Below are 27,743 nucleotides of genomic sequence, written 5' to 3' on the forward strand. Positions count from 1 at the left end.
TGGAAGCTCATTTCTGGCCGAAAATGGTGTTCCCGCTCATTTTCCCCCCAAATTTTGGATCCCTCACTCATTTTTCCTTCTATTTTTAGTTGTCAATGAGTCTTGTGGGCTTGTCGGTGGCCCACCACTTTCTTTAGTCGTAAAGATAAGATCTATGGGCACCACCATTTTGGAGAAGTGCAAGTACAATAGTGCTTACATACTTGATCCAAATCTCTTCCGTCTTTTGTAAGCTATAGAAGATTTGTAAGGATGTTTATTAGGGGAATTCGGACGATAATGTAGTATCCATTCTCGTCTCCTTCAATACACGGTCGGGACCGGAGAACGAGTGATTACCATTATTTTCTGGGATAGAATGGTAGTTTCTGATGGGGTCATTCTGTAGTTATCGGGTCACTTTTTATTAGGTTAAGTAGCATTGTTGTTTTCCAAATAAGGGAGATACTTATTAGGTTAGGGGAAGGGTATATCAGGTATCACAATAATAGGAAAGTCCTTTCTTCACACAATAAGGAAAACAACAAAGGAAAAGAGTTCCTCATGCTTGTAATAATGATGGAAGTATGTTAGTTTTAGACAAAAAGATTATCATCATAAAACCTTCCTTTTGAGCAAGAGATAAAGATGCCCTTCAAATCCAAATAGTTCTCCACTCATGGTCTCACTCTCTAACTTCCTAATTTGAACCTTTTCCAAAGATACTTTATTGTTGCTAATGATCTCATTTAATTACTTATTTTTCATAATTGTTTCATTTTCACTCCTTTCAGAAGTCCTTTCAGAAGAAGAAGAAAAAAAAAAGAACATTTCAATGGATTAGTTGAAATAAATGAGATCTAACAAAAAGTTGTATCTTATTAGACTGAGAAAACCTCACATGTGAGGAGTAAATGCTTAAGTAAAAGCCTCTCCTTTCTCCGCCTCTATTAAATTAGACAGTAACACATGATTCTTCACTTCATCCGTGCAACTCCATTGAATCACTTACCTAAACAATGGAACAGTGCAACATATATCTTAAAAGAGGGTTTTGGAATGGGCTACAAATAAGCAATTTCAAAATCACTATTCACCGCTCGCCCCGCCCATCTTTTTTCCAAAAAAAACCGATCAAACCCAATGCGTTGAATCCAGAACAGACGCCTCGCCTTAAGACAAACACACACACACACACACACCTCGATCGCCTTAAGATGTTACACACACCTCGATGTACCGACTTTTTAAAAAAAAAGTGCAAACAAGGATGAGTTACTAAAAGTTGTAGGCACTAAGCCATATACATATATATATTAACCAGACAAAATAAGTCTTAATATGATTTTTTACAAGTAATAGTTTCTTCTCTCAATTCCTGTTAACCTAACAAAACATCGATTACCTAATATCAACTGCCCATTTCTATAGCTTTTCATCTTGAGACCTCAGCTGAAAAGATAACCAAAAAGAGTACTATTCCTACACACAAAAAAAGGATATGAAACCCAAAACCAGAATAGCTTAATTCACTATTAGCTCAAACATGATTTTCTCTCTAAAAACCCACAATTCCTGACTTCATTCTATAACAAAAAATGATGGAACTCAAGAAGTATTCAAATATCCGAATATAGCGTGTTAGGGGAGATTGACAAGTTACCCATCATCTGTCCTTGAAAGAGGTTAATCTCGTCGTTGCAACTTGGAAAATCTAGCAGTAGCTGCATTAATGAGATATCAGAAAAATCATTAGAACATGAAGTGTCTGATCCGGCAATTATATCATCAGCTTCTGGCCTGTAACTTATACACTTCACCTCTTCATTTTTATCGATCACTGGTTTTTCGTGGTCGTTTTGTTCTGAGGTTGCTTCTTGTTTCAGGAGGCCAAAGGTCTGACTTTTTGAATCTAGGCCATGAACTTCTCGAAACGATTCTCCAATTTCAGAATTCCAAATTCGGAGGAAGTAATCAAAATCAGGTTTAACCGATAATAGTGGGAGATTTGGTAAAGATCCGGAAAGTAAGGACTCCTTTGATTGTCTGGCCTCCGCCTCAAGTCTTGCACCCTCCCATTGTGCCATGTGACGGGACGAAGAAGATGAAGATGATGTAGTGATTGGAGTAGATGTAGGCGAAGATGGAGAATGAATTTGTGGGTCAAAACCCAAAACGCCGAGTCGCTTCTTCAAGTGTGTATTCCAGAAGTTCTTGACCTCATTGTCCGTTCTGCCAGGTAATTTGGCTGCAATGGCTGCCCACCTGAACAGTTGTGCGCATAGATCATATTTTAAGAACAATGACTTCAATCGACATGCCCAAAATATACTACACACCGAACCAAGGGATATGTTTAGGAGTCTCAGACTCGAATAAAACTACAAATTTATCGACAAAAATTTTAGTCTGCGAGGGTCATTATCGAGTTTAAGATTAATCAAATGCTACACCTATCCGTAACTACCACACTTAGCTCTCTAACTTGAGCACATTCCCAAGGAAACCATGAAGCATGTCGACACAAGAAAAGAGAGGTAATAGAAACAACCAAAAATAAAGACAGACGAGGATTTTCAGGTACCTAACTAACACCATTCCCATGTGACATAACAAAGAAAGGTTCCCAAAATTCAAAAGGAACACATGAGATGTGTGATTTCAACATTTATGAATCGTGATCTGTTCAAACATATCTTCCTAACCGATGGATCCCCTGTGATTCAATCACATTTACAAAACGACCAGAGACAGAACCATGAGTGTGGGTTAGCCTACTTGCGGTTCTAAGTTCACTAACTTAGTTCATATATCTATAGCGCTACCTTAATAAGTCCAAGTTAGTTCATTGGTTCATGGGTCGGAGTAGTCTAAAAGTGATAAACTAGCCCCCTCGATACAAATTCCTAGTTTCACATCTTCCACTCCCAAAGACATTTAGTACACATATGAACTACCCTTGTTTCATACAATCCAAAGTTCTACTAGTTGCACCAAAATTAAAGTATAACAATCAATCATTCTTTAGAAACCCATTTATACACCATCAATGAAATACCGATTTATACGATCATTTCTTCAAATGGATTAGGTTATAAGTGAACGAAAATACCTATTGCCGAGCATGCCATGGAGCTGGATAATAGTCTTCTCTTCTTCGGAAGTAAATGGACCTCGTTTAATATCCGGCCGAAGATAGTTTATCCACCTTAATCTACAGCTCTTCCCACATCGAAGAAGTCCTTCAAATATAAGTTCATAAAATCTTCAAAAAACATAGAACTTAGGGCTTTTCTATAGCAAAATCCCCAAATATGTAATACCAGTATGTACATTGCAATAAAAAATTTCAAACCCTAAAAGCATGGAATGGGTTGAAATTTCAAACCCTAGAATTCCATGAATGAAACTTCCAAGAGTAAAATGCAGCTATTGATAGAATGTAATTTTCATAAATGATAATGGCAAAGTCAAGACAAGCAAGATGAACTGAGTAATAGAAATGAAAACTACACATTCTAGAGAGAGAGAGAGAGAGTGAACCAGCATTCTTAGGGAGTGAGCGCCAGCTTCCATGGCCATGCTGTTTAATGTATTGAACAAGAATTTGATCTTCTTCAGGAGCCCAAGGTCCTTTCTTCAGTCCATGTTTATCACAACAAGGAGCTCTTCCCATTCTTCGTCTTCTTACCCTTTTATACAAACTAGAGAGAGAGAGAAACCAGAGAGATCAAAAGTTTTAGGAAACGAAGTTCTTGATAACAGAGAGACAAGGAAAATTAATACAGTACTAGTATAGTATCAATGGAATTTCAGAGCTTTAAATGCTTTTTTGATCTTTTCATTGGAAACCCAAGCTAGTAAAGATGTTCAAACAACAAAATTACAGAAGAAAACTAGAAAATAAGGGAGGAAACTGAAGCATTTAATGATGGCTGGGTACTTACTCTGGAAAAGACAGAGTAAGAGAAAGAGATGAGAAATGGGTTTTAAGCTTTTAATGCTATAGAATCTGATGATCATGAAAATGGAGGATTCGCTTTCAATTCTAGTTTTCTCATCGTATAAGATTTAGCTTGTTGAGACGATTAGGGTTCTGTGAAAGAATTTGAAGTTTGTGTTTTTAGGGAAAATCTCAGACTCCAACTTCTTTCATTTTCTCTGTAACTAAAGATGGCGTAAAACAAAGCTCTTTATAATTGCGTCAAACAAGTGTAAAACTTGGTCAATATTTGTGACAACTAGCAGTTTCAACTTTACTTGAATACCCTTGTTTTCTACATCAATTGACGAAATTAGACTTTCCTCTCCTTCTCTCTCTCTTTTTTTTATTTTTTTTATTTTTTTTTATTTTTATTTTGTGTGTATGAGAACACAAACATGAATTAAGGATGACATGATGATTCATTGTTTACTTAAAAAAAAAATATACAGTTTTTTCAAAGTTTAACTACGATGGGGACTGTTTTTGTATCCAAACGAAGAAACATGTCATCTTATAAGTAACAAACTCTAAGTAACTTTATTGTTTCCCTTAAGTAAGACGGTAGACACTGTCAGTTATATCAAACGTGTAATCTTAACATTCGGAGATAAGTTTGAGATGTGTAATCTTAATCATTAAGAGGGTTTAAAGGTAAGTTTGATAGATATAATCTCAATTTTTTGAGATAAATTTGGGAACTCGGCAAGTGTATTCTAAAAGGGTATCAAACCAATTGAACTATGAGTGAATGTGTGCTTCCCTGCTTCCACTTTACACTTCCAATTCTTCTTTTCAAATTCTCTTAATGTTGCTTCATGGCTATTATATGGAGTACAAATTTTTTTGCTTAATACCCCTAGGGGATGATCTTTAAGAGTCAAAATTTCAATTATGGCGGTGTACTTAGTCATCAAACCCTTATGATTTAGTATTTTAATATGGTATGAATCCTCTGTGAAAAAAAATATCATTTTTATTTTGTCCAAGATTGGTGAGGTATTCAACATGTTTGGTTGCATTATAATCTCATAGGTGACCCACGCTTGAGTCTATAAGCATTGACTGTTGTCCTATATAAACTGGTTTTCGTTATGGCCCAGATAGATTCCCTTAACCAAGCCATTGCGTGACTCAACTCTAAACTAACTAGTATTACTAACATTCGACCTAAAATTTTAACCAATACAAATCATTCTCTTTGGTATGATTTTGGTTACGTAATATTTCCATCGATAAAAACAGAAGTTGTTTATTTAATAAGGTGAGAGGCCCTGCATCATCATTTGACTCAAACATTTTGTACAAAAGAAAAAAAAATTGGAGCTGTATAAAGAACTTTATACTAAAACTGTGGTCCCATAAGAAAGGGGAAAAAGAAAAATCTAGGATCTCAAATAGCAATCAATACTTTGGCCGAGAGGGAGGTTTTGGTGCAACAGTAGGAACAGGCGCATTTGGTGCAGGAGGCATAGCACGGCGAGGACTTGTTTGGCGGTTTGGACGGTTAGCCATTGGAGAAGGTGGTCCTTGCCTTATGGGCTTCCGACGAAATGACCCACCATCTCGTTTTCCACCCATCTTTCTGGATCCACTACAAATAAATGTATCTTTTTGAAGATCCAAACAACCTACAAATGGTGTTTCATCCTTTGCGTTATCACCGGTCTTCAACCCAGTAACCACCACCCCACATATTAAGAACATAACTAGAGCAAACGTACCCGAAAATCTATTCATGTCTTCAATCCAAGAAAATAAAGACTAAGATCATACATATAGGTGATAGGCTTCATTCAGTACTTATATAGGAAAATGAAAACAAGGATCTAACAAGTTAATTCATTGAAATATAATTAACAAAGAGCGTTTAATAGTTCAACTAGTCCCAAGCAACCCAGTTTGAAAGCTCCTTAAGGACATGGTCAACTGATCAACCAGAAAAAAAAACATAATATTGTTTTCCTTATTAGTTAAACAATGTGAAAGCTTTCTTTGAAATTCGACTTAGTTTGGCGCATCTTTGGACCAAATAAGGAGAAGAATAAGGAAACCTTGTTGTTATATTGGGGTTTTGGAGAAGAATAAGGAGACCGTGTTAGATCAAGACTTTAAAACCAGTTGGATTTGATTAAGAGAAAAAACAATTTAGGCATTTTACTGATTTTATATTTTAGTAAGGAAGTTAACTAATCATACCATACACTTTTTCTTTTTTGGTTTTTTCTCTTCAGAATAAGAAGGCGTTTAACAACAAACAGCGATATGCTGTTGAACAGTTTGCGGAAACTATGGTTGAGTTTTGGAACAAGAATCTGGGTTCTCTTGAAGCTGTAAATCCCACGGTTGCTATTGGCGGCTACGATTCTAGTGTTATGCAGCTATGGGTAGCAGAATACAGGCCACCAAATCCACCAACCAAATTTAAAGTCAAAGAAAATTTCTTTTTTCTCAGGAGTTGGAGGTCTAGCTGAGTAGCTGCCAGTGATTTTTTAAAAGATTATGACACCACCACCTGGACCATGGAGCAAGTTATGAGGGTGATTAACGATGTCATGTGGATCAATAGCTGTCCATATCCCGTGGATGAAGAAGGGTGCGAGCTTCAAAAAACCGGTGGTCAAACTAACATTCAACTTGTTAATTCTAAAAATGAATCTGAGATCATCCTTGCCTCTCAACTTCACGAGCTTATCGAGAAAATGCTGGAATTATGCAAAGAGGAAAACAAGACGGTCAAGACCGAAGAGAAGAGGAGGAAAAGGGAAGGGAAAGGGAAAGTAGTTGAATGGAGAAAGGGGAAGGGAAAGTGAAAGTAGTTGAATGGATTCTAAGTAGTAGCAGTACCAAGTAGTAGTAGTAGTACCAAGTAGAGGAAAGGGGAAGAAGTGGAGCAGCAGCAGCAGGAGCAGGAGCAGCAATAGCAGCTGGGAGGAGGAGCAGCAGCAGGAGCTGCAGCTAGTAGTAGTTATCATTCAATTAAAATGGCATCCTACTGAACATTAGTTGTAATGTGTAGAACTCATCTACTTAATTGAATGAAAGAAAGCTTTGGTGTGTTTTATTTCACCAACTCTTTAATGTTCATATTCCATCATTGTATTAAATCCAAGCCAATATAGGGACGATTCAAATCTTAATTTATTAAAACGAAACACCACCTTAAAAAGCTACAAAATCATATCCAGACTGAAAAAAAAAGGAACACAGTTAAACCAACAATGGCGATCAATACGACTTCTGTAAAGATGGATATCGACTTCACTCCACCAAATAAAAACCCCTAATGTCTTTCACAAAATATTTAAATCTATGATTTAAACACAACTATCAGACTCGGAATATTATTGCAATTATGATTTAAACCTATGATCTGAACACACTTCAGAAACTTGAGCATTCAAAGTGCTTCTAGAGGGTCAATCGAGTATTCGAGTGTCTATGTGGAAGGGTGTTTCTTGTTAACACAACCACACAATACCTGCTGTATTTGGGTCCTTTCAGCTCTGTAACATACTCGAGCAGAATCGCGCCTATATATACAAGACAGTAGGGAAAGTATAACATGAAAATGGTTTGATCATTCAAAATCATCATTACTCATATATTACTCCTTTTTTTATAAACAAAAACTTGACTTAAAGTAACATTAATATAAACTAAAACAAGCTGCTACAATGTGCTAGAACAGTGCTTTGTCATTGTTAATTGGTAGAAGACTCTCTGAGAAAGTAGTAACATAACTTCCGGTACATAAATGAGGAATCGACGAGGGAATCCCACTTACTTCAAACTCTCTCCAACTGCCCTTCTTCCAGTTACAAGAATAAAAAGACACACATTTCTTCTTCCCTGCTTCTTCGTCACAATTCTGTCCCTCAGACGATGCTAAGACTATCTCGTCATCTGATCCTACAAACTTACAAAACCTGACACCGCCTTTCTTCCCCAAATTAAAGGGCAACGTGATACTACCTGCCTCGGTCCATCTTCCGTTTTTATTGCTTGAAAAACCAACACCACTACAAGTAGGCGTTTTATTGATCTCATCTTCCAACTTGTAATCATCATCTTCATAAATATACATCTTGAATAAACAATTGTTCATTTGAACTAACAAAGCTAAACACCCACCCACTTCTAATAAATTAACGAAGTCACATAGTGGATAGTAGTATGATGGACTATCAAGGGGGTTGTCGTCTCCTTGGTAAGGACGGGGAGGTTGATCAAGGATGAAATCAGGGACTATGATTTTTCTGAACTTCTCTCTTCCTACATCAAATGCCACTACGAATATAGGGCGATTTTCACTTTTCCAGGCTCCAAGAGTAAGGTCAAGAGTGCTCCAATAAATAACACCATTCACATAAACAGAATCCTCCCCTAAGCCATGATAAGGTGGTACATCTGGGACCTCTTTGATCCTCCTCCATCTATTATCACCATGAATACCTTGCCGCCCTACCGTCAATACGTCACAAATCAAATATTGGCTTTGACGATCTACAGAAGAAACTTCCCACACACAGACCAATTTGTGTTCGTTAGTGTAAGGATCAAAACCAAGTTGGTAGTAGGGCCTCGGATTGCCATAATGCATCCTATAGTAAGGGATGCCATCAATATCTTCTCTCGATAACAATGATGATTCAAACCATGGTGATAATTCTCCGGTACTAATATTGCATATACGGACAACATACTGAAAATCGGACTCAATGAGACATATCAAACCGTTTACAGGATTCGTAATGATATTGTAATAGCTCGAATCCACCTCCCTTAATGTGTCAACCACTACTACATTTGTAGCAGTAGTAGTATCTCCTTTTTCGTCTTGAAACAATTTTAGGTCAGCAGTAATGTGGATTTCTTTGTAAGGCCAACTACGGATAAGAAAGTTTTCGTCATGATCATCATCACACTTGTTATTCACTCTCCCTGCCTTCTTTGGTACAGGATTGACAATAAATAGACGACGAAGACTTGTTTTAGAATGGTTAAGAAGGTGTAAATCAATAAAGTTTTGATCTTTCTGAATCAAGGAACCCCATCTCTTACAAACAATCTTAAACCGAATAAGGGATTTCACAGGAAGTCTGGTTAGTATCTCAAATATGAACCAATCATCATTAGCAGGAGCACTAATAATACTAGTAATAGTGTTGGGATTAAGTTTCAACGATTCAAAAACTTCAATTTCTGAAGAAAACATGGAAAAGAAAAATTTACAATGACTTACCCTAGTTCGAGGATCCAACAACTTCGAGGTTCAGGAAAGAGACAGAGAGAGGGTTAGAGGCCTTCTGGTTTCTATTATCGAATTGAGGATGATTTGAAGATGGAGGGAGGGTGTGTTTTATGCCCTAACCCTAACGGCCCAGATTCAATTAGATCAAAACAGATCCAACGACTCACTTAATTTTACCTTTGGCTTCATTCCTTTTTGCCCCCTTGCTTGTTCCCTCTTTGACCCCTTTTTGTATTTGCCCCCTATGTTTTGGCTAGCCTCTTTATTGGCCCCTTTATCTATGTGCCCATCAATGACGAGCAAAGAGGAATTTCTGCCCTATAGTGCAATTTCGAGTCCACCACTATTTGACTTAGTGGTTGTACACCCACTCGGCCTATCAAAAGTCCAGCGTTTAATTCTCATAAAAGTGGAAACTCATAATTTATGGAACTAAGCTTATCCAGTTCATGATGTAATATTTTTATAATATATTTATGTCATGTACGATGTAATATAATGACTCCTAAGTCCACGTCTCATAAAAAAAATTGAACCAACATACAAGTATGTTTCAAATATTCGAATAGTTATCCGATTTTCGAAAAGTTACTACATTTGCTATATTGTATGTTTCCGCAATTATTTGGATACATCTAAAATCTATCCCGTCCATAAACTATATTGTATTTCATTGATTTATCACCAAAATATTTATGAATATCTCAATAGAAGTCCTGTCCATTGGCATTCATTGGTGTGTCTGCACCAAAAAAAAAATCATTTATTGGTGTCTTTGCGACATGAAGCCTTAGCGTTTATATGCTTGTCGTAAAATACCTTATAGATTCAAATTGAAACAATAAAATAAAGTTGTGGCTTTGCCGCATCCGAAGTAATATTCAGGGATAAAGAGTTGGTCAAGATCGACTTAAGACACGTTAAGTGAAATCTCCACAAAATCTTTAATTGTATTGTAACAACTATGTAGAAATTATGTAGAAATTAGATTTTCTCTAAACAGATTTTAATTGTATTGTAACAACTATGTAGAAATTATGTCAGAAAATCTTTGTCATTTTCAATGTATTCTAGTGCTCGTTAAGTGAAATCTCCACAAATTACTTAGTATAGTTTCACCGAGACTTGTCATATCTTGGAAAACAATTAGCCTAGTAAGCTTCATGTAATTTCGACCGAGAAGAGGCAAATAATGCTTTAAGGAAAGTGTACCTAGTACATGTTTCAAGCCTCTAATCTCCATCCCTCTTCTAGTAATCTTTACTTGTATATTCGAAGACAATTTTTCTAACAAAAAAATATGAATCTTTTGATTGACATGTACAGAGTTATCATCTTCACCAATCAAAAGTACACTCATCAACATGAACACATCGATCAAAATGTAAAATGAATTAGTTAATGAACATAATAAGAATCAAGGTTTTGTTTCTTAAACACTACCATTGTTTGCTCCTTTGTCTATGTTTTCAGCAATTTCCATTCCCAAGTTCTGAATTTTCGATTTCAATGTACTTAATTCCATGGCAGCAGCGATCCCGTCTTTGATCTCTGTTCCCAACTTCTTTACTCTCTCTGAACTCGAATTCTTCGTAATCTCCTCCTTCAACTCATCTATTTTACTTCTCAAACCTGCCATTTCTATCGCATTCTCAATCTCTTTTTCGATCTCGGTATTTACTTTCATCACTGTCTTTAAATCTGAAATGGGTACTCCAGTCAATCTCGTTTTTGTTTCTATCCCTATGATTTCCAAATTCGACGATTTCAGTATCTTCTTTAGTTCTTCCTTTGCCTTCTCTACTTCCTCAGAAAAGTTCTTATCTAACTCTTCTCCCTTCGCTGCTTTATCTTTTGCTTTTTTCAATATCTCCATGATTGGCTTTAGTTGTGCTTCAACTTTTCGGTTGATATCATTCTTCAATTGTTCGCCTTTCTTCTTCTTCTCAACCAATTTGTTAACCAAGTGTAGCTTTTTGAGCTTCTGTTTTAACACGATATAGGCTCCGGGTTGTAACAAATTACTGTTAAATTCTTCCATTAGCTTCTCGACTTTCTTCTGCAACTCAATATTAAGAGAGAGATTAGTTAGGGTGTCTGAGGATTTAGATAACTCCAATTTTAGTGCTTTGAGCTTCTCATCTAAACCCATGGAAATGAAAGCACTGGTGATCTCCTGATCTATATCTTCCTTGAGCTTTTCAATTGCCTCGATTGTGGTCAGGTCTGATGGTTCTCTTGCTTCAAGAATTTTCAATTTGAGGCTCTCTATCTCTGTTTCAATGCCGGAAATTTTGGTGTCAGATAGCTTCATGTTCCGTTTCTTCTCTGGTTCTACTGGATCGCCTTCTTTTATACCTCCAATTGACCGGAATTTCATCATTCGATGGTGGAGCAACTCATTTGTATCCATCCTTCCTAGCTCCTGGCTTTAAAAGGATGCTTTAAGTAGAAGAGATAGAAAAAATGAAGCAGGAAAGAGACTGAACAATTAAAAATGTAGCTTTTCTTAAGATAGTATAAAATTTGAATTAAGTTCCTCTCGGGGGTTTTCTAAAGCCATGATGCAAATAACAAAGTGATAATAAGTTTCAGTAAAGAAATATAACAAGGTTTAGTCGCATTAGTCATCTCATGACAAGCCCAAACTTATCGGCTATCGCAAGACGTTGCAGGACGAGGCCTAGTTCTTAGAACTTAAGATTTGCACAATTATAAGAGTATGCTTGCTCATATAAGATTTGCACAATTATAGCTACCCATGAACCTTTCGCTATGACTTCGATAAACTCACTTTCCATATATGCAGAAAAAGGCATTGAAGGAAGATGAGAACAAGCAAAAAAGAATTGGAGTAGCTCTTTTTTTTTTTTTTTGTTGAAACAGAATTGGAGTAGCTCATAGTAGAAGCATATTACCTCCATAGCCTGCTTGATTGTTAACTTTATCTGCTCAGAAGACCAACCAGGATCTCTATGAGCACCACCTAGAGGTTCCTGTGGTTAATAGTAACAATGAGAAGTACTATTTTGAGACGAAAAAAAAAACTTATATGTATCTAAGTGTTCTTGTTATGAATGAATCTTCGATCAAAAAGCAACTAAAAGAAGTTCACATATACAGATTTGGCTGTAACATGAACGAAAATCTGCTCTCATCATAATTTGTGACGAACGAAAACTTAAAGAATTTTCATAGGCTGAAAAATATGGGTCCGAATTCAAGGAGAGATGTTTCGAATGTCAAGTTCCAATCTTGAACCATTCCAGATGCAAAAAAGTTGCCATGGTTGATAGAAAATTATAAGATAGTGGAAAATATAATTAGGGATCGAGGAACTTACAGGAATGATTCCATCAGCAATTCCTAGTCTGAGATGTTCTTCAGCTGTAATTCTTAGTTTTTCTGCTGCCTAAACAAGTACCAATCTAGGTGAGTATCAATCAAGAAAACTTCCATAACGAACAAGATAAGTACCTTGGGAGCTGCTTGGGAAGACTTCCACAAGATCGCGGCACATGCTTCAGGACTAAATAAAAGAGACATTACTCAGAGTTAGGGAGCACGAAATTATCAGGAAACTAAATTAACATCATAATAAGCTAAAGCACTCGACCAATTTCATGTAGTCAATATCCAATTTTATTTGAGTTACTATAATGAATAAGTGGACTCTTGTTACTTCGTACAAAACCGAAATACATGTACTTATTAGACCATGGAATTCGAGAGGACCTTCAAAAAGAACCATAAGTAGCCTAGTCCATGGAACTTGAAAGGAGCTGTACCGATTAGGCCATCTATGATATTCGTAAGATACATGCTTATATTTTCATATTTAAATCCCCAAGAACTACTAGCTATGTATTTCTTATAAAGTTATAATTATCACATGATTTAGTGAAGCCCGCTACGGTTGGGTGGTAACATGTATGCTCTCCACTGCAAAGATAAAACCACCGAGACGTCTCAAAAGAAAACTTTTTTTTTGTCGTGTTCAGTTTGGAATCAATTTATAAAGAGTACAGAACTACCCTATGAACCAAGAAAACGTTTTGTACAATAGAAGAAGAATATGTAAAGAAGAGACTATCGATCACCTAGCAACGTAAAATGCAGAATTCTCCAACATGAAGAGTTTATTAGCACAACCAATGGCCAGAGCACCACCAGACCCACCTTCACCGGTTACAATTGCAATTATTGGAACTTTAAGACCAAACATAGTCCTCAAATTATAAGCTATTGCTTCCCCCTGCACATCCACCAAAACAGTTCAACATCAAAACGGATAAAATTCAAAAGGAAAATAAGAAAATAGTAGTTAAGATACATACTTGACCAAGTTCTTCAGATTTTAGATCTGCAAATGCTCCCGGGGTGTCAATGAATGTAACGATGGGAAAGCCATGATGATCAGCATACTTCATTATACGTAGAGCCTTTCGATATCTGTAAGTAAGCAATGTTTACATGGAGATCATATATCTAAAAGTCGGAGAAATAACCAAGAAGACAAAAGGAAGTCTCATGATTAAGTACATAAGATTTGGGGCCTTTTGGATCACTGCGAATTGGTTTTCTATTGGCTGACGACAAACTTAGTATGGAATTACCATAGCTAGGCACACATGTTATAGGTCCAATAACAACGCACACTCTAAACATCACCAAGTAGAAAAGGGTGTTTGGGTAAAAAAAAACAAATCATATACAGAAGAATGTGAGAATAATCCCACATGGATAACGACGTCTCATGACTAAATACGTAAGATCTAGGATCTCTTCACTCACTGCCAATTGGTTTTCTTAGTCAGATGCCAACAAACTTAATGTACCCAGAAGAAATTTACAGACAATATATGCAAGCAGGGTCATTCATTTTTCCGGTTCTAATCTTTCAACCCAACAGTGAGGAAGTAATTGATGATACCACTGAAAGTCATATTTTTATTAAAATAGTTCACTAAGATAGTAGGATGTTTCTCTTCTAAGCACCAACATACCCGTGCGGAGTTGGCATTCCGAAATTGCGCGATATGTTTTCCTTTGTGTTCCTGCCTTTCTGATGTCCTATAAACACATAGCTTTTACCATCTATGGTCCCAATTCCTGTAACAATGGCTGGATCATCATAGCCTGCACGGTCTCCATGGAGCTCTACCCACTTTAAGATAAGAAAACCAAACACTAACGACATTTTACTTTACGAAATGTTTTTGACCAAATACACAATTAATCTTGCAACAAATTACCTTCTCTGTGATGTTTAATACATGGTCAAGAACGGTTGGTCTGTTTGGATGGCGAGCAATACTTAGTCGTTGAATGGGAGTCAAATGTGTATACAAACCTTCCAGAGCCTAAAAAACAATTCCATTGAGTACTTACGATCAAATAAACATCATTTAGAGGAATTGAAGAACTTAATATTTTGTCACACGTGAATGTTAATCTTGTTAGAACTAACGCTAGCATTTAGTTCACGAACAAACTATCAGAAGCAGTAGTAAGAAGAGTAAAGTGAACAACATGTTTTTTAATCAATTTTCACTTATGACATTTTGAGAAATAAGGAACTAGAACATGAATTGAGGATGAATACGTTACCTGTTGATACTTTCTTTCCAACGAAATAATTTGACTAGTGAAATCTAAACCAGTTTCTTCGGCTAAACTGCGTACCTATTAGAGAAAATAAACAAACAAGATAGAAGGAGACAGAAATAAGGTTTTGATTGTAATTGAAAGGAATTATTAAACTAATAGACAAAATGATAAGTTGATAACACTAAGAAAGCAACTACTTTATGAGTACCCCATCTTAAGCACTTTTCGTGGCGTTTCCCCAGTTCGCTACTAGCTCTGATGAACTCAAAATCTAAAGCATCACTAAAAACTACAATTTCAATAATGAGACTAAGAATGTGATTAAGTATTGTGTGAATCTGACTTGTCTGAATCTGAATTACCTGACTCAACTAGACCCAGAATCAGCCCAAATCAGTCATTTACAAAAGTCAGACACTAAAGTTTCACATAAACAAACATTTCGAAATCAGACTGAGAGTTGATTTTAAAGAAACTGTGAGAATAGTCTCACATGGAAGAAGGGGTAACTAGCAACCAGAAACTTAACATGGTACCCACACGTGTAGTTTCTCACATGGGAACAAAAACTACGAATTAATAAACAATAAAATCCCCTAACAACATAATGAAATGCCCTAGTTTAATTGCTCATATTGAAGGGATAAACAAAGAGTAAAGTGGAAAAAAGAAGTGAACTTACTTCAACAATCTTTTTCTCAAGATCAACAAGAGGCTTCTCAAAACCTAGTGTAACTGGTTTAGGTTTCTCAGGTAGGGGTTTAAAATAAGAGAGATAGGCTAAAGACCCACTTTTCATATTTGGGTCAAGATCATCTGGCCATGGATAATCATGCTTAATCTTTCCAACTTTAGCAAATACCCTAAATTGGGTACCTTTTTTATGAACCCTAGTGCCCCTGTTTATGAATTTCAGATAAAAAGCTTCATCAATTCTTCTTCTAAATGGCAAAATGTTAAGCCATTGAGTGATAAAGAAGTTGTTTTTATTGAAAAAGGTTTTTGAGGAAGTTGGAGTTTCTCTGACTACTCTTCCATAAAGTCCAACTGAACCTACCAGTGAATCCATCTCCAAATTTCTATGCAGATATCCAATTCTTCATTTATTTGCATTGACAAATTGCATGCTCTTTCTCTCTCTCTTATCTAGAATGTGTACCACTATACAATACAAACAATTCCAGCAGGAGAAGTGCTACAGGGCCCAATTTTTTGGGCCAACTACTTCCTAATTGGTCAGACGATTTCCCTCTCCTGACGGCGCTACCAATTGGGGTTGGCCACGTCACCTTTGGGTCCGCGATCGACTCCAAAAATTCGCCATTTTAATGTTCAACACTCCGACATTGTCATCAGTGTGACTGGCTCAACATCCAATGGCTGAGACAGGATAGGCAGGTAGGCAGCAGAGGCGGGTTGCCACTACCCATGATGGCTTGGTCAGGTCTTATCCATATTGGGTTTCAGATACCCGTTACTCCGTTAGCCACGACGAATCCGGTGCAAGCGGATTGTGTAATGGGCTGATAGCCTTAAGTCTTACTATTACAAAAAGATATTGCGAAACTCATTAATTTAGTACTTGTAGTTACATGTATATCTTTCTAAAGACGAGGACCGGAGTCTTATTATCTCAGTTTAGCTTACGATCTTGTACCAGTGAGACGATAGGTTTTTAAGGACAGGAAAGGTAGACTCAACTTTAGAATTTGCATTTCTTAGTGACAAAATTTAATATATGTCAACGGTCTATATTCATTTGAAAAGTGTAGCTATTAACAGACCAACTAACATAACTACCAAAAGATGCAGTTAGTTGCCTGTCCCTCGGAATTCTCTCTCGACCAATTCTAACACATGGTCAGAATCCATGTTTATTGTTCTTCCTTCCAAGATGTTGGGTTAATTCTATAATTAGAGCTTTAATCTCTCATTATTTTCCTATAATTAGGAATTTGATGATGTGTCAGTTGTTTACCCGTTCGGTTTAATTTACCATCAATTAAATCAATCCACCCATTTTTATCCTTGGATAATTTTATCCAAGTACACCAAGGTTTCATTTTAATTTGATTTAAATCCACCTTGATTAGGGTTTGGAAGGAGTTCATTCTATCTCTAAAAGAAAATAAAATTCTTTCGAGATAGAGACCTAATCTTTAAGAAAGAGAGAAAGAGAAGAACTTAGAACTCCAAAATTTCTAATCATATTATGTTATTGATTGTGGGTTGAAATTCATCTATTTCTGCTTTTACAAGTTATAATTACTGCGAGAAAAACAAAAAGAAAGGGGGAAAGAAAAGGAAAAATGTCATTTACTGGAACTCTTGATAAGTGTAATGCATGCGATAAGACTGTATATGTCGTTGATTTGTTGTCGGCAGATGGGATATCTTATCACAAATCATGCTTCAAATGCACCCATTGCAAAGGAACTCTTGTGGTACGTTATCATCTCTATATATTTTTTAAAAGAAATTACAATCTTTTAAAAAGATATGAGTCTTTACGAATAATTTTATTGTTAAAATTAGTCAAATGCTGCATTTCATTTGAAAAAAGTACAAACGCTTATAAATCCAAAGGAAGAAAAACCTTAAATATATTATATGTACATACCTAGCATATAAGAGATCATATGTACAAAAGGATCAACGACCTATACAGAAAGGATTTAACGTGATGTTGCGATACCTTGACGACAGATGAGTAATTACTCCTCCATGGACGGAGTCCTCTACTGTAAGCCTCATTTTGAACAATTATTCAAGGAGAGTGGTAATTACAGCAAGAATTTCCAAATAGGTAAGCAATTATTTCGCATTCTCTTTCAAATTTTCCATATCAATATTATAAATATTCGTATTGAATCGTTATTAAAGTGTGATACAACTCAATCAAATGGCCAACAACCCTTGGCTCAAGTGGTAAGAGGTAAGTCTTCCAACTTAAAGGTCAAGGGTTCGAGACACACGCTTACTAATTCAAAAAAAACTCAATCAAATGGTTTTGTTGTTAAGTTGGTCTTTTCTGCAACTCAATGACGCAGGTCAATACATGTAAATTCCTTGATATATCAACATATACGTCCTAAATTTATTGGGTCTCGAATCTCAATTGCCTTTTTTGTACTTTGAATGTAAGAGGACTAAACATTTTTTTTTGTGATTGATGTTGCAGCTCCCAAACCAGAGAAGCAAAATGATATGGTACTCTTGATAAATCTACAAAGTATTTTAACTTATTTTTTTTTCTCTTTATTGGTTAATACTAATAATTTTTTCTTGGGATATTTTCAGTCTAAGACTCCAAACAAGCTCTCCTACCTATTCTCAGGGACACAAGATAAATGTGCAACTTGTAACAAAACAGCTTATCCTCTAGAAAAGGTTCAAATCTTTTCCAACCTAGTTGTTTATTAGAATCAATCAATTTTAAAGAATAAAAAAAAAATCATTTTTGTTGCAAAGTTCTCGTCGAGAAAATAATATACCTTTTGTTTTTACAAACAAATAGTCTAGTGGAGGATTTTATTTTTCAAATATTTCATAAGTAGGTAAAACAATGCATATGTTCAGTCAGAGGACATAGAAATTGTTGTGATAATCCCACATTGGTCGTGGAAAAGGCAAAGTGTGAGTTTAAAAATGCAGGAAAACTTTAACTCCGCTGGACTGAAAATATCATTTTAATCTGTAGTATTTAATATAAGTTGGTTTTGATAGGTAACTGTGGAAGGAGAATCATACCATAAGTCATGCTTCAAATGTTCTCATGGAGGATGTGCACTTACCCCTTCATCTTATGCTGCTTTGAATGGAATTCTTTACTGCAAACATCATTTCCAACAATTATTCATGGAGAAGGGAAACTACAATAAACTACTCAAGTCTCCTTCAAAGAATGCCGCTCCGATCCCAGAATCTGCACAAACAGAAGAGGAACCAAAACAAGAATCAGAATTAGAACCAGAATCACCACAAGAGCAATCATAAAAGAATAAAAAAGAACTTTTGTTAATCGGAATTTTTTTAATGTCATTTTGCATATTTATAAGGAGACAGAAAAAAAAAACTGTCTAAATGAATTATCTTTTCCACTTATTTTCTTCAAGTTCCCTCCCTGGTTGGCAAAAGAATTGATCCACTTGTGTATTAGTCATTGCTCATTTTGATATCTGTAAGCAAAGTTGTCATATTGATTATGGAATTTGTACGCGTAACTCTATTTTGTTTTACGTTATTTAGATTAAAAAAGTTATTTGGCTCGAATTTTAGATCCTCCCAGAAGTCGAGTATTGATGTAGCTGACTCCAATTGGTTAACCCTTGTGAAGGAAAAAATGAACGGACACATCACCATCCGGCCTGTGGTTGGCTCTAAAATTCAAGCGCACATACGCAGTGCTAGCATTATTTTTGTTGGCCGAAATGAAACTCCCAAGTTTGATTTGAATTGTCATCTTTAAATGATCCTCAAACTTACAGTCGGGGATTATCAGTTTTAGAGTTCATTAGCTCTACTTCTTGAATATGGCTTCTTTCTAAAGATTTGTCGAAAGAGAATGTACTTTACAAGTCTTAATCTCCACACAATGTGGGACTATGTTAATTCCTACTTCAACGCCAAAATTAGAGATAAGTTTTACTATCTCATACTACCGTTGCTACCATATTAAACCCATCCCAAGCTTGGATAGATTACAAGTAATACGTCATATAAGACTTTCTTCCTTCATAAGTAGTGGTATCAATTGGAATTTATAAACAAACAACTGTTTACTCAGTTGGTTGTGGATCTCTTTAAAATGTGTAGAGGTCGTAGATTCGAATCCTGAAGAGCGTGGTTAACTTAAAAAAAAAAAAACATGTCGTACATCGATGCAAATAAAGTAAAAAAATAGATTTAGATGGCCTTTAAAGACCCAAATGTCATTCGTTGTGATCAATGTCATTCAATGTAGAGGTCGTAGATTCCAATCCCGTTGCTATGACAGGTTTTTTATCTTGTCCATTCTCATAGTGATCAATGTCATTCAATGTAACTTTGTAATGTTGACAATTTATTCCATTCTTTCAAGTATCAACACCAAATGATGTAATACCCTAATGACCTTAACTCATTGTCAGAAATAATTTTTCCAGTTATGTTTAACGTGGGTAAGTAAACCCATTGATATAAGCTATCCCATTTCTGTTGAAGCTTAACCCACGTTAGTGATGAGTGTAATAATCTTTGTTGCTTATCAAAGGCTCAACTTCTAACAATTCAAAAAAAAAAAGGCTCAACTTCTCTTTTCTCTCTCTCTCTCTCTCTCTAGAAATTAGTTGAATCATCGAAGCGAAGCAGAAAGAAAGAAAAGAAAGAAATTCTTGCATTTCAAACAACAACTCGTAGTTTACTGGTATCTTTCTTCAATCAGATTATTGAATTTTAATGACTCTCTTGCTGTTTAATCAGATTGTAATGATCTTCGTTAAGTTCTAGCTTTCATTTTTACCCTAAAGAATTATGCTTTGTTCAAGAAGGTCTTTATGATTGAATTACGTACTAACTCAAAATCCCTTTCATTTTAGGTTTTCGATCGCATTTCTGCACTAATGCAATTTCAATGATAAGATACTATAACGACTTTAGAGTAAGAAAACCCAATTTAGGTTTATATATCTCCGTCTAAATGTCTTGATAGAAGGGAAGATGGTAATTCTTGCAGTCTATTGTTTACAGTTATTAGGGTTTTTTTAAAAATCATAGATTAGGGTATCTGGGTATCTATGGAATTAATGTTGAAAAAATGAGTTTGGGAATTGGTACCACACTACTACTGTTTGAATACACCATGATTTGATTCTAATAGAGTTAGCTAAATCTTAATTGTGGGAAACTTTGGTGTTTCTAGATTTAAAATGATGGTTACTGTTTGATGTTCATCTAAGAATTTGGGTTCTTTTTTCTATTCTTGTTTTCAGTAATAGTCAAGTTTGTTCCTAATCTTATCTTGAATAGGTTCAGATGGTTGTAATCGTTTTTGTTTCAATTATACTGTCGTATGATCTAACTCTTTACGATATATTTAAATTATGTCTTTAATTCTTGGTGGTAATTTTTGTTTCAATGGTTGGTGTACCAGTGTAAGAAATTCGAACAATGAGGTCTATCAGATTAGATGTTTGTGGTAATTCTACTAAACCTAAAATTGATGATAAAAAAACTGGTATTGCAAGTGAAGAATCCTGTGAGGAACCAACGGAGGAGCTGCCAGAAGAATCTGAATTTGAGGAATCGGAGGAAGAACTTGATGAGGAGGGGTCGGAAGTATCCGAGGAACTAGAGGAAGAACTGACTGAGGAGGTTTCTGAGCAATCTGCATTTCAGGCATCTTCAGACGATGAACAAGAATTTAGCAAAGAGCGGAATGGAAATCCGAAAAAGAAGTTATTTGAAGAATCCGGAACAGTCAATTCAAATGAAAAGAAGAGATCATTGGATGGAGGATCAGCTGAATTAGGTCCTTCTGAAGATTACCCATTACCAAAAAAGTGCAAACAGGAGCAGTCTTTATGGTCAGACCTGGATGTTGAGTCTGTAGTTAGACGTTTCAGTAATGAATGTAGGACTCCGAGAAATGCTTCCTGTAATGATGGAGATGTTTCTGAGCAACAGGAAGGGACTGGAAGTTCTGGAAAACGGAGACGTAGTAGATGGGATGCTCAGACTAAAGAGGATGAGGATGGAAATGAAGAAGGTCAAAGGACGAATAAAAGAAGGAAAACTAAGTGGTCTGATGAAGATTCCCAGTTGAAAATGCTTGGTCCAATAAAGCTGCCTGATTTTGCAAAGGAATTTATTTCTGTAATGGCAGATCCTGAAGTTCGTGAGCTGAACATGAAACTTTCAGTTATCAACAGTAAGCTGATGATACCAGATCTTCATGATGACAGACCAGAAGAAGAAAGAACTCCATCTCCACCTCCAGTGTATGACTATCTAGGGTTCAGAACAAACTCGAGAGATGCCAGATATAAAGAGAAGCTTATTCTAGAACGGCAAACTATCATTTCAAGTTTGATTTCGAAGAACCCAGCATTCAAAAGTCCTCCTGAGTACAAACCGTCAAAGTTCAGCAAGAAACTTTATATACCAACAAGAGAATATCCTGGATATAATTTTGTTGGTCTTATACTTGGGCCTCGGGGAAATACACAAAAGAAAATGGAGAAGGAAAGTAAGGCTAAGATTGTGTTAAGGGGTAAAGGCTCTGTGAAAGAAAAAGTAGGGCAGAAGAAATCTGATCATTCTGATAACGATGATTTACATGTTCTGATTGAGGCAGATAACCAAAAATCTCTGGATAAAGCTGTTGCAATGGTTGAGAAGTTACTAATTCCAGTGAAAGAAGACTCGAATGATCACAAACGTTCACAGTTAAAGGAACTCGCCAAACTCAAATCGACCCTTATAGATGATCATGTCTGCAAAATTTGTGGTGAAGCAGGGCACAAGAATTATGCTTGCCCTAACCAGAAATCCACTTTTAATAGCTCTTGCAACAGATGTGGAGGAAACCATCTCTCTTTCACCTGCACTTTCACGACACCACCGACATTATGTAGCAATATCTGCAAGACTAGATTGGGCGCTTCACCTTACTGTTCTTACTCTGGTTCTGGTTTTGGTTCAGCTCCATCGACAACAGACAGCAAGATCTGTAAAGAAGTTGACGACACAAATCTATTTGTGGGTTTTCTTCCTCCAACTGTCGATGAGGACCGGTTGAAAGGGCTATTTTCTTCTTTTGGCAAGCTTGTCGAAGCTAAAGTGGTCAAGGATCGTAGTACAGGATTAAGTAAAGGATATGGTTTTGTTAGGTATGATAATACTGGAAGTGCAGCCACTGCTATAAAAATGATGAATGGGTATCGAATTGATGGAAAGATTTTGGCGGTAAAAGTAGCAGGAAATCAATTAGCAGCCGGATCATCGCCGAATATTGCTGTAATTCCAAATTACCCAAAAACTATATCGAGAGGTGGCTCAGTTGAGAGAGCTTGGCCAGGACCACCAGGATCTTTACTTTCTGAACCTCGAACTCCCTTTTACGAATGTGACAGCTTAGGATTTCCTCATGTGTCGATCTTCCCGGGTCACAGTGAATCTATAGACCCGAAACAACCTTCATCTAATGATTCATCATCACACCAGATTCAATTTTTATCACCTGGTTCTCTTGCTGGTTTCCCTGGTCATCCAGAATATCAAAGCTCGTTCAGTTACCCGACATATTTAAGCACACCAACAAGCTATCACTCTCCACTGGTTTATCGTACTCACACATTCAGCCGCAGACTGACTCCGTATTCTTACACTTCGTCATCAGAGTCGTACAGAATTTGATAGAACCTCCTGATCAGATTCTAGAGTTCAATGAATCCTTTCCTGTCTTAGTTTAAATCTGCAGGAGTTGGTATGGGATTGGGATGGTTGTGTATATGACATCGAAACATTGCTTCTTCTTTTCTTGCTTGTTCTTCTGTTTGGTGCTTTCTTAGCACCATTGTTCATAATGTAATCTTTCTCTTTAGGAAGAAGTAATGTTGTTGTCATCTCTCCTCTCAAATGAAAAAGTAAAACATCAAATAAAATGCAAACGATTTCCATCCTTGGGTCCTTGTAAAATGTGACTCTTGATTTTTATTTATGGTTTGGTTCCCTTCCCCTTAACACAGATACTATAAAATGAAATACAGAAAGATGAAAAACTGAAAGCTTAAAGATATAAATTGGCTGGCCAAACATTTATTTTTAGCAAACTTAGAAACTAGAGTGTAATAAATGTAAGATATGATATTGCCACATCCTCGCGATCTCATGCTTTTTTGGCGAGAAAGAGAGCCGTGCACTGGTCCGCTGTGTCGTCGGGGCTGGTAACTGTTAACAGAAAGAGATTAAGATTCAAGGCCGACAATTTCTCCAAACAGGAAAAAGGAATAGGAGATGAAAAAGAAACTAAAAGTAAAAGACATTTGAACAATGAAAAAAGCCTTAAAATTCTCGAGTTCGAATATTTCAGGTTTCGGCAGGATATACTAGTATGATTGCTCTATGTGACTCCAGTCCCCCTATACAAGCAGCATAATGCCTTATTTAGGCGCCCTCCCAGGATCACAGTGCCAAGTTCCATATGGTGCAAAGTTTTTCCTTGGGCTTCTTGCATCTCTGAACAGACTAGGCACCAGATTCACCTACCCAATGCATATGAGCCTTCTGACTCAAACCAGATAGTAGTATATATGACAGAGTAATGAGGAAACTTGTAAACTCCTAGGCCTTTCTCATCGAGGAAAAAAGGTAATGGCAATCTAGTATTCTAGTGCGAATATTTGGTGCACGCCTGAAAACTTACATACTTGTATTTATGATATTGTATTTCCCCTAACTTAAACATTCTTGTCTCTGAATTTCTCATGTGTATGCAGTTCTAAGCAAACCTTTCACATGAGACTAACAATCTAGGTGTACATACGATCACACACAAATAATGAGAAATTGTTTACTGTCTGGAATCCTCACACAACTACGGAGGAAGTACTAGAACTTTTATGGAGTAAGAAACAAATATGCATTTTGTTACCTGTGTGACCCACTGTTCTGTCTGATTCATAAATCTCATGATCATTTCCTCCCTGATAACATATAAAGTTTACACTATTTTAGATACACGAACATTTGATGAAATAAGCTAACTACAGATTTGAAAAATAAGGCTCTACCTTATAAGTTTTATCCCCGAAGAAGTGAATTTCTTGGAAATCGTCAAGGTATCTCAAGCAATATGTCTTGTCCCAACCTTGAGGGAACACCTGTTAAAACACATAAGTTGAAAAATAAGATCTCGTTTCTAATCATTTTATCAATTAGAAATCTGCAGACTTCGACTGAGGTTGAAACTCACATCAAAACTTATCTGTCCTCCAATGGAATATGTCAAGTTGAAGTGAGCGAACTTCTCCCGAAGCTCAGAGACCATTTTAGACCGTACGTTGTGAACCTGAGTGTTTTCGTCAACCATGTTACCGTACGATAAACAGACTAGAGAATTTTTGCTTTATACATCAACAGTGAACAAACTAAAACATGCATACCTTGTCATACTTTTCAAAGTCATCTCTTTCTTCCTGACTGCAATTGCGCCCAATTGGTGATACATTAAGCATCCCACTTCGAAATTCAATAAATGTTCCCCTAGAGAAGCAATTAAAAGAGATTAGTTTACGACTCGCTTTCATTGTATACAAAGAAAGCCATTTAAATATTTGGTATATACTGACCTTTTTATTGGGATATCTAAGTCAGCAATATAATGAAGGACAAACTTAATAAGTTCCTGCACAAGTAACAGCAGACTGTGAATAATATACCGTAGGAATCTTTGGGTAAGTTGTACAAGCAGGTAGACAAGGAAGGTAGACCTTGAGTTTTTCTTCTCCAAGGAATGTCTTCAAGCTCTGGTTGTACAAAGAAAAGAAGAAGTCATTAAGAGGACGACTCTCAGAAGAACAGGCAAAAACTAGAGCAAGGAAAACCGAAAACATACAACTGAATAGGTGAACAAAAACGTAGTGCCGAACAGGTAACCAGTATGGCTCAATAACTTCCCATATTTTCTAATTAAAGTTTTTTACAGAACAATGGGTAGATAAAGGAAACTGAGAAAGTAGAAGTACCTCGGTTCCAATTAGGTTCCCAGCTTTGTGAGCAACAAGACCATTTTCAGAAAATACATAATCATAATCATGAAGAACTGCATAAACAACAAATGGGTAAAAATATTCGATTGCGAGCATCTTTATAAGCACAAAATGAAGCTATAGGCATGACGTAGTTTATCTGAGTAAGTCGGAGCATACCCGAGTTACCAAGTTGCTCCGTTATTTTAACAAGATCGGATCCTCCAACGACACCAATAGTAACTTCCTGATTTTCGAAATCCCACCATTAGATCTCAAGGTATATGGTACTACATTTACTTTCTTCATAACAAAACAATACCATTAAGTTATCGATTACCTTTCTTAGGTTCTTCATGAACTCTAACATCTTTGGAGTCACTGCCTGTAGTAAGAGAAGTTTCATCTCAGATTAGCAAACAAGAGACAACCCAGCTAGTTTGTCTAATAGCAAATCAACATCATGAAAAAAAAAACCCATATTTACCTTTCTTGGGGCAGTAAGTGTGCCATCAACATCAAATAAAGCAATCAAACTTGGATTCCTTGCAGCCATTCTTACTAATGTCTGCATACCAAAACCAAAAAATCTCACCATCACTCCAAACTTAGGTCAAAATTCAACAAAATCAACTAGGGTTACTGTCTTAACCAATTGAGTTATCAATCAATTTAGAGACTAATAAGAAACCACCATGACAAATTGTTCTCAAAGAACTGAATTTGAATTTGATAAATTGGGAAGTTTAATAGTAGTTTATATAAAAAGACCAAATTTGGGAGATAAATAATTCTAGGGTAAATAAACAATGATGAATTCAACCCAGAGACAGTGAATATTGCAAAAAGAAGTAATGAAGGAGAGAGTCTAAATCGAATTTGATAGTTAGAGAAGGAATTAGAAAGAAGAGGAGAAGGAAAGAAGACAGTTTTGGGGTGTTTAATTACCTGCAGGAATTTGAATAATCTGGACTGAAATGAAATTCAGAAGAGAAAGAAAAAAAAATTCTTCAGATCTTAAAGTTGCAAAAAATGGTGGGACTTGTTCGAGGATTATATAAATTTCGAGGCGGGGGAGGAGAAAGAAGCTCAGATCTAGAGAGAGAGAGAGAGTTCGGTAGGAAACTAATTTGACAGCGGTGGTGGGACCAAGAAGGCTGTTAATAACGTTAATACCCAACTGTTGTAACGTTATAGACCGTTACAGATATACAGGTAAAAAATTTGGGAAGAAAAGTGTGGTATCCTTTATAAGGAATTAACCGTTCATTTCTTGAAGTGTCAAAGAAGACAATACCATTAGCATTCCAGAGTGGTTATAGCGATTCTATAATACGTTATCAGTACGAGAGTTTTTGTTGTGATATAATTTTGTGAGAGATAATCATTAACCAACACAAGACTGTTATTTCAGACAATAACTTAGTAAATGTAGTAAATGGTGTAGGATTTTGTTTTCTTTGGGGGAGTGGTAAATTACATGCCTTTTAAGGCAGTGATTGTTATTTCAAACGATAATTTGTTAAGTGCATCAAATCATGGGGTCATTGACTCACTTGGGTGGTAAATGTCATGCCTTTTGTTTTAGCCTTGAACAACACCTTCCCAAATCCCAATTATGAAGAAATTTTGTTTGATACCTTAGTAATATTCTTATGTACCTTCTTGTTTTAGTTGTTAGTTGCAAAAATGGTCTACTCCATGCCAATTCTTCTTACTTATTTTGGTGATAATAATTCCAATTAGCTTTCATTTGAGAAAGTTAAAATACTTTTTAGGAAAAAAAAAATGAAAAATGAAATCACAAATATTCCCCCATTTTGTTTAGTGTTTTATCTAGATACGGTGATCAACAGAAACTTAAAGAAACATTGGCCTATCTTTTTAACGAAGACAAACACGTAAAACTTTGCCTAATTTCTTGAATTGGGGCTCTTCATAATATACAACATCTTCTTGAATTGGTTTGTTCATAACATACAATATCTTCTATCTTTGCCAAAAAAATATCATAATTTCCAATAGGACGGTTATTTTCAAAACATAGGAAATGGTAGAGAAGGGATGCTACATGATGCTTCAAAAATAGTTTATATGTATGAACACTACAAAATGAAATAATAGATCCAAAATCAATTTAGTAATTTTCATAGTTTTCCTTTTTTTGTATGTTTTTTTTTTTTTTGTTGCA

General features: G+C 36.0%; 4 protein-coding genes across 11 annotated transcripts; 1 reads left to right on the plus strand and 3 right to left on the minus strand.

The window, feature by feature from the left end:
* Window positions 1-691: 691 nt before the first annotated feature.
* On the minus strand, window positions 692-4,182 carry LOC147534361 (transcription factor MYB17-like). Of its 6 annotated transcripts, none has more exons than XM_086648623.1 (6): window positions 3,927-4,182; window positions 3,523-3,683; window positions 3,092-3,221; window positions 1,800-2,244; window positions 1,643-1,703; window positions 692-1,222 (listed from the first exon to the last, which is right to left on the minus strand). In XM_086648623.1, exons 2-6 carry the CDS (start codon window positions 3,653-3,655, stop codon window positions 1,200-1,202), a joined length of 792 nt encoding a protein of 263 aa, XP_086504749.1. In that variant the 5' UTR covers window positions 3,656-3,683; window positions 3,927-4,182; the 3' UTR covers window positions 692-1,199. The 6 variants fall into 6 exon arrangements, with proteins under 6 accessions (XP_086504749.1, XP_086504748.1, XP_086504750.1 ...); XM_086648624.1 differs by having other exon boundaries at window positions 706-991; XM_086648622.1 differs by having other exon boundaries at window positions 692-991; window positions 1,643-2,244.
* A 6,315-nt stretch (window positions 4,183-10,497) lies between these two features.
* LOC147534362 (acetyl-coenzyme A carboxylase carboxyl transferase subunit alpha, chloroplastic-like) lies at window positions 10,498-16,176 on the minus strand. The gene is made up of 10 exons (XM_086645879.1): window positions 15,508-16,176; window positions 14,826-14,900; window positions 14,471-14,578; window positions 14,222-14,382; window positions 13,553-13,667; window positions 13,316-13,470; window positions 12,693-12,744; window positions 12,559-12,627; window positions 12,134-12,211; window positions 10,498-11,640 (listed from the first exon to the last, which is right to left on the minus strand). The coding sequence occupies exons 1-10, from the start codon at window positions 15,892-15,894 to the stop codon at window positions 10,648-10,650; spliced, it is 2,193 nt and encodes a 730-aa protein (XP_086502005.1). The 5' UTR covers window positions 15,895-16,176; the 3' UTR covers window positions 10,498-10,647.
* A 726-nt stretch (window positions 16,177-16,902) lies between these two features.
* LOC147534363 (splicing factor-like protein 1) lies at window positions 16,903-23,484 on the plus strand. Of its 3 annotated transcripts, XM_086646884.1 has the most exons (6): window positions 16,903-17,269; window positions 17,532-17,631; window positions 18,007-18,035; window positions 18,126-18,215; window positions 18,552-18,738; window positions 21,028-23,484. In XM_086646884.1, the coding sequence occupies exons 1-6, from the start codon at window positions 17,135-17,137 to the stop codon at window positions 23,217-23,219; spliced, it is 2,733 nt and encodes a 910-aa protein (XP_086503010.1). In that variant the 5' UTR covers window positions 16,903-17,134; the 3' UTR covers window positions 23,220-23,484. The 3 variants fall into 3 exon arrangements, with proteins under 3 accessions (XP_086503010.1, XP_086503008.1, XP_086503009.1); XM_086646883.1 differs by lacking the exons at window positions 16,903-17,269; window positions 17,532-17,631; window positions 18,007-18,035; window positions 18,126-18,215; window positions 18,552-18,738 and adding exons at window positions 20,031-20,229; window positions 20,402-20,463 and having other exon boundaries at window positions 20,956-23,484; XM_086646882.1 differs by lacking the exons at window positions 16,903-17,269; window positions 17,532-17,631; window positions 18,007-18,035; window positions 18,126-18,215; window positions 18,552-18,738 and adding an exon at window positions 19,950-20,229 and having other exon boundaries at window positions 20,956-23,484.
* Window position 23,485: 1 nt separating this feature from the next.
* On the minus strand, window positions 23,486-26,742 carry LOC147534364 (phosphomannomutase-like). The gene is made up of 12 exons (XM_086646885.1): window positions 26,501-26,742; window positions 26,040-26,120; window positions 25,893-25,937; window positions 25,733-25,799; window positions 25,550-25,626; window positions 25,295-25,330; window positions 25,154-25,209; window positions 24,968-25,067; window positions 24,778-24,873; window positions 24,596-24,685; window positions 24,457-24,508; window positions 23,486-23,753 (listed from the first exon to the last, which is right to left on the minus strand). Exons 2-12 carry the CDS (start codon window positions 26,106-26,108, stop codon window positions 23,692-23,694), a joined length of 750 nt encoding a protein of 249 aa, XP_086503011.1. The 5' UTR covers window positions 26,109-26,120; window positions 26,501-26,742; the 3' UTR covers window positions 23,486-23,691.
* Window positions 26,743-27,743: the final 1,001 nt, after the last annotated feature.

This window comes from Eschscholzia californica, unplaced genomic scaffold (assembly GCF_041429995.1).
Source record: "Eschscholzia californica isolate CP2 unplaced genomic scaffold, dmEscCali1.0.p SCAF_6, whole genome shotgun sequence".
In the NCBI taxonomy this organism is placed as follows: domain Eukaryota; kingdom Viridiplantae; phylum Streptophyta; class Magnoliopsida; order Ranunculales; family Papaveraceae; genus Eschscholzia; species Eschscholzia californica.

Bases quoted from the DNA above. Each gene is read 5' to 3' on its own strand.
- LOC147534361 (XM_086648619.1), bottom strand. From the start codon at position 3,655: ATGGGAAGAGCTCCTTGTTGTGATAAACATGGACTGAAGAAAGGACCT. The intron at 3,222-3,522 runs GTTCACTCTCTC...TTATATTTGAAG, and splicing joins CTCACTCCCTAAGAATGCTG to GACTTCTTCGATGTGGGAAG. The intron at 2,245-3,091 runs GTATTTTCGTTC...ACAACTGTTCAG, and splicing joins CATGGCATGCTCGGCAATAG to GTGGGCAGCCATTGCAGCCA.
- LOC147534362 (XM_086645879.1), bottom strand. From the start codon at position 15,894: ATGGATTCACTGGTAGGTTCAGTTGGACTTTATGGAAGAGTAGTCAGA. The intron at 12,745-13,315 runs GTGATCGATAGT...TCTTTTATTTAG, and splicing joins TCTGCATTTTACGTTGCTAG to TCCTGAAGCATGTGCCGCGA. The intron at 12,628-12,692 runs GTACTTATCTTG...GTACTTGTTTAG, and splicing joins CTTCCCAAGCAGCTCCCAAG to GCAGCAGAAAAACTAAGAAT.
- LOC147534363 (XM_086646884.1), top strand. From the start codon at position 17,135: ATGTCATTTACTGGAACTCTTGATAAGTGTAATGCATGCGATAAGACT. The intron at 17,270-17,531 runs GTACGTTATCAT...CCTTGACGACAG, and splicing joins ATTGCAAAGGAACTCTTGTG to ATGAGTAATTACTCCTCCAT. The intron at 18,216-18,551 runs GTTCAAATCTTT...TGGTTTTGATAG, and splicing joins CAGCTTATCCTCTAGAAAAG to GTAACTGTGGAAGGAGAATC.
- LOC147534364 (XM_086646885.1), bottom strand. From the start codon at position 26,108: ATGGCTGCAAGGAATCCAAGTTTGATTGCTTTATTTGATGTTGATGGC. The intron at 25,938-26,039 runs GTAAATATGGGT...CTCTTACTACAG, and splicing joins CACTTACTGCCCCAAGAAAG to GCAGTGACTCCAAAGATGTT. The intron at 25,331-25,549 runs GTACTTCTACTT...TTGTACAACCAG, and splicing joins GGAACCTAATTGGAACCGAG to AGCTTGAAGACATTCCTTGG.